The 2,170-nt window shown below is 48.6% G+C and overlaps 1 protein-coding gene across 7 annotated transcripts in view; it reads right to left on the reverse strand.

The window, feature by feature from the left end:
* Positions 1 to 138: 138 nt before the first annotated feature.
* LOC116268481 (immunoglobulin alpha Fc receptor) overlaps positions 139 to 2,170 on the reverse strand; it is a 14,930-nt gene continuing 12,898 nt past the window's right edge. For 3 of the 7 annotated variants that reach the window (XM_031661184.1, XM_009195324.4, XM_021930269.2), the window contains one exon: positions 139 to 1,379. In XM_031661184.1, the coding sequence (XP_031517044.1) occupies positions 1,165 to 1,379 (215 nt within the window). In that variant the 3' untranslated portion in view covers positions 139 to 1,164. The remainder of the gene's footprint in view (positions 1,380 to 2,170) is intronic. The other 4 variants (XM_021930272.2, XM_021930270.2, XM_021930267.2 and 1 more) reach the window with 2 other exon arrangements.

A 2,170-nucleotide genomic window follows, 5' to 3' on the forward strand; every position in this document is an offset into this window, starting at 1 on the left:
GTTCCTTGTATGAAAATCCCATAGAAATAGGGTTTGTGAAATAAATAAGGTAATCCCCCTGTAGGATTATGACTTTCACCCTTATCAATTTGTAGATGAACAAACACAACAGGAGGCTGAGGTAGGAGGATTGCTTGAGACCAGGAGTTCAAGACCAGCTCGGGCAACATATAGGGAGAGCCTCACTTCAACAATCAAAAATAAAGGAGGGGGGTTCCTGAATATATTTGGCATGCTTACCAACCATTTATATTTGGGGAAGACAGATTTAAAAATATAAAAAGAAGGCCGGGCGCAGTGGCTCACGTCTGTAATCCCAGCACTTTGGGAGGCTGAGGTGGGCGGATCACGAGGTCAGGAGTTTGAGACCAGCTTGGCCAACATGATGAAGCCCGTCTCTACTAAAAATACACAAAAATTAGCTGGGCATGATGGTGGGAGCCTGTAATTCCAGCTACTTGGGAGGCCAAGGCAGGAGAATCGCTTGAACCCAGGAGGCAGAGGTTGCAGTGAGCTGAGATCGTGCCACTGCACTCTGGCCTGGGCAACAGAGTGAGACTCCATCTCAAAAATAAAAATAAAAATAAATAAAATAAATTTAAAAAAAGAACAATGAAGGAAGAAATTAAACAGGATATAAAAAATCAGAAGACAGATAAAGGTGGAAAACCATAACTGATGTTCAGAAAGGTAGGGGGCAAATCGATCAGTCCTGCATAAGAAAACACCATTTGATTGGTTTGAAAATGCATCTGGCCAGGCGCGGTGTCTCACGCCTGTAATCCCAGCACTTTGGGAGACCGAGGTGGGTGGATCACTTGAGGTGAGGAGTTCGAGATCAGCCTGGCCAACACGGTGAAACCTTGTCTCTACTAAAAATACAAAAATTTAGCCGGGTGCGTTGGTGTGTGCCTGCAGTTCCAGCTACTTGGGAGGCTGTGGCACCAGAATCATTTGAACCCGGGAGGCGGAGGTTGCAGTGAGCCGAGATCGTGCCACTGCACTCCAGCCTGGGTGATAGAGCGAGACTCTGTCTCAAAAAAAAAAAAAAAAGAAAAAAGAAAATGGATTCAAGCTTGTTAGTGCGCTTTTCTCTCTTGTGTCCTTCAAGTAGCTTTGTTGGACTCACAGTCCTGGCTCATCTCTGCCTTCACTTCCAGATGTTTACTTGCAGACACTTGGTGTTCGTGCAAAGGTCCATCCTGGCTGACACATCTGGTGGCTCCAGCTCGGTTCAGCCACATCTGCCGAGGCTTCCTTGTTCAACGCCTTATGGCTGTGCCAATTTTCAACCAGTATGGCCAAGAGAGCCACGAGGACCAGTCCTGCCACGGCCATGCGGATCAAGTTCTGCGTCGTGTAATCTTGGTTTATGGAGTCTGGAGACACAATTCGGGGAGATGAATGGTTGGCGGGTGTGTTTCATTCCATCCCAACCCCAGAGCCCTGAAACGGGAGCCCATTTCCCTATTCGCTTGCCAAAATGTGACTCCCTCAGGCATCTCCTCAATGGGCTCACACTTTGCAAGCACCACATTGATCAGTCACCAAGACTGTGTCCACGGGCAGGGAAGTTCCATAAACTGGGAAGGAGGTGATTACGGGCAGGTTGTGTTTTTTTTTTTTTTTTGGAGACGGAGTCTTGTTCTGTCGCCCAGGCTGGAGTGCAGTGGCGCGATCTCGGCTCACAACTACCTCCACCTCCCTGGTCAAACAATTCTCCTGCCTCAGCCTCCCAAGTAGCTGGGATTACAGGCGCCTGCCACCACGCCTGGCTAATTTTTGTATTTTTAGTAAAGATGGGGTTTCACCATGTTGGCCAGGCTGGTCTCGAACTCCCGACCTCAAGTGATCCACCCGTCTCGGCCTCCCAATGTGCTGGGATTACAGGCGTGAGCCACCGTGCCCAGCCATGTTTTTTTTTTTTTTTTTTTTCTTGAGATGGAGTCTCGTTCTGTCACCCAGGCTGGAGTGCAATGGCGCAATCTTGGCTCAGTGCAACCAACGCCTCCTGGGTTCAAGTGATTCTCCTGCCTCAGCCTCCTGAGTAGCTGGGACCACAGGCTCACGCCACCACACCCGGCCAGGCAAGTTGTGTTTTCTTTTCATTCTCTCCTCACTTGGTGATTTCACTAAATATCTAATCATATCTCTACACCACCACCAGAAC

Source organism: Papio anubis, unplaced genomic scaffold (genome assembly GCF_008728515.1).
Source record: "Papio anubis isolate 15944 unplaced genomic scaffold, Panubis1.0 scaffold1031, whole genome shotgun sequence".
Taxonomy (NCBI): Eukaryota; Metazoa; Chordata; class Mammalia; order Primates; family Cercopithecidae; genus Papio; species Papio anubis.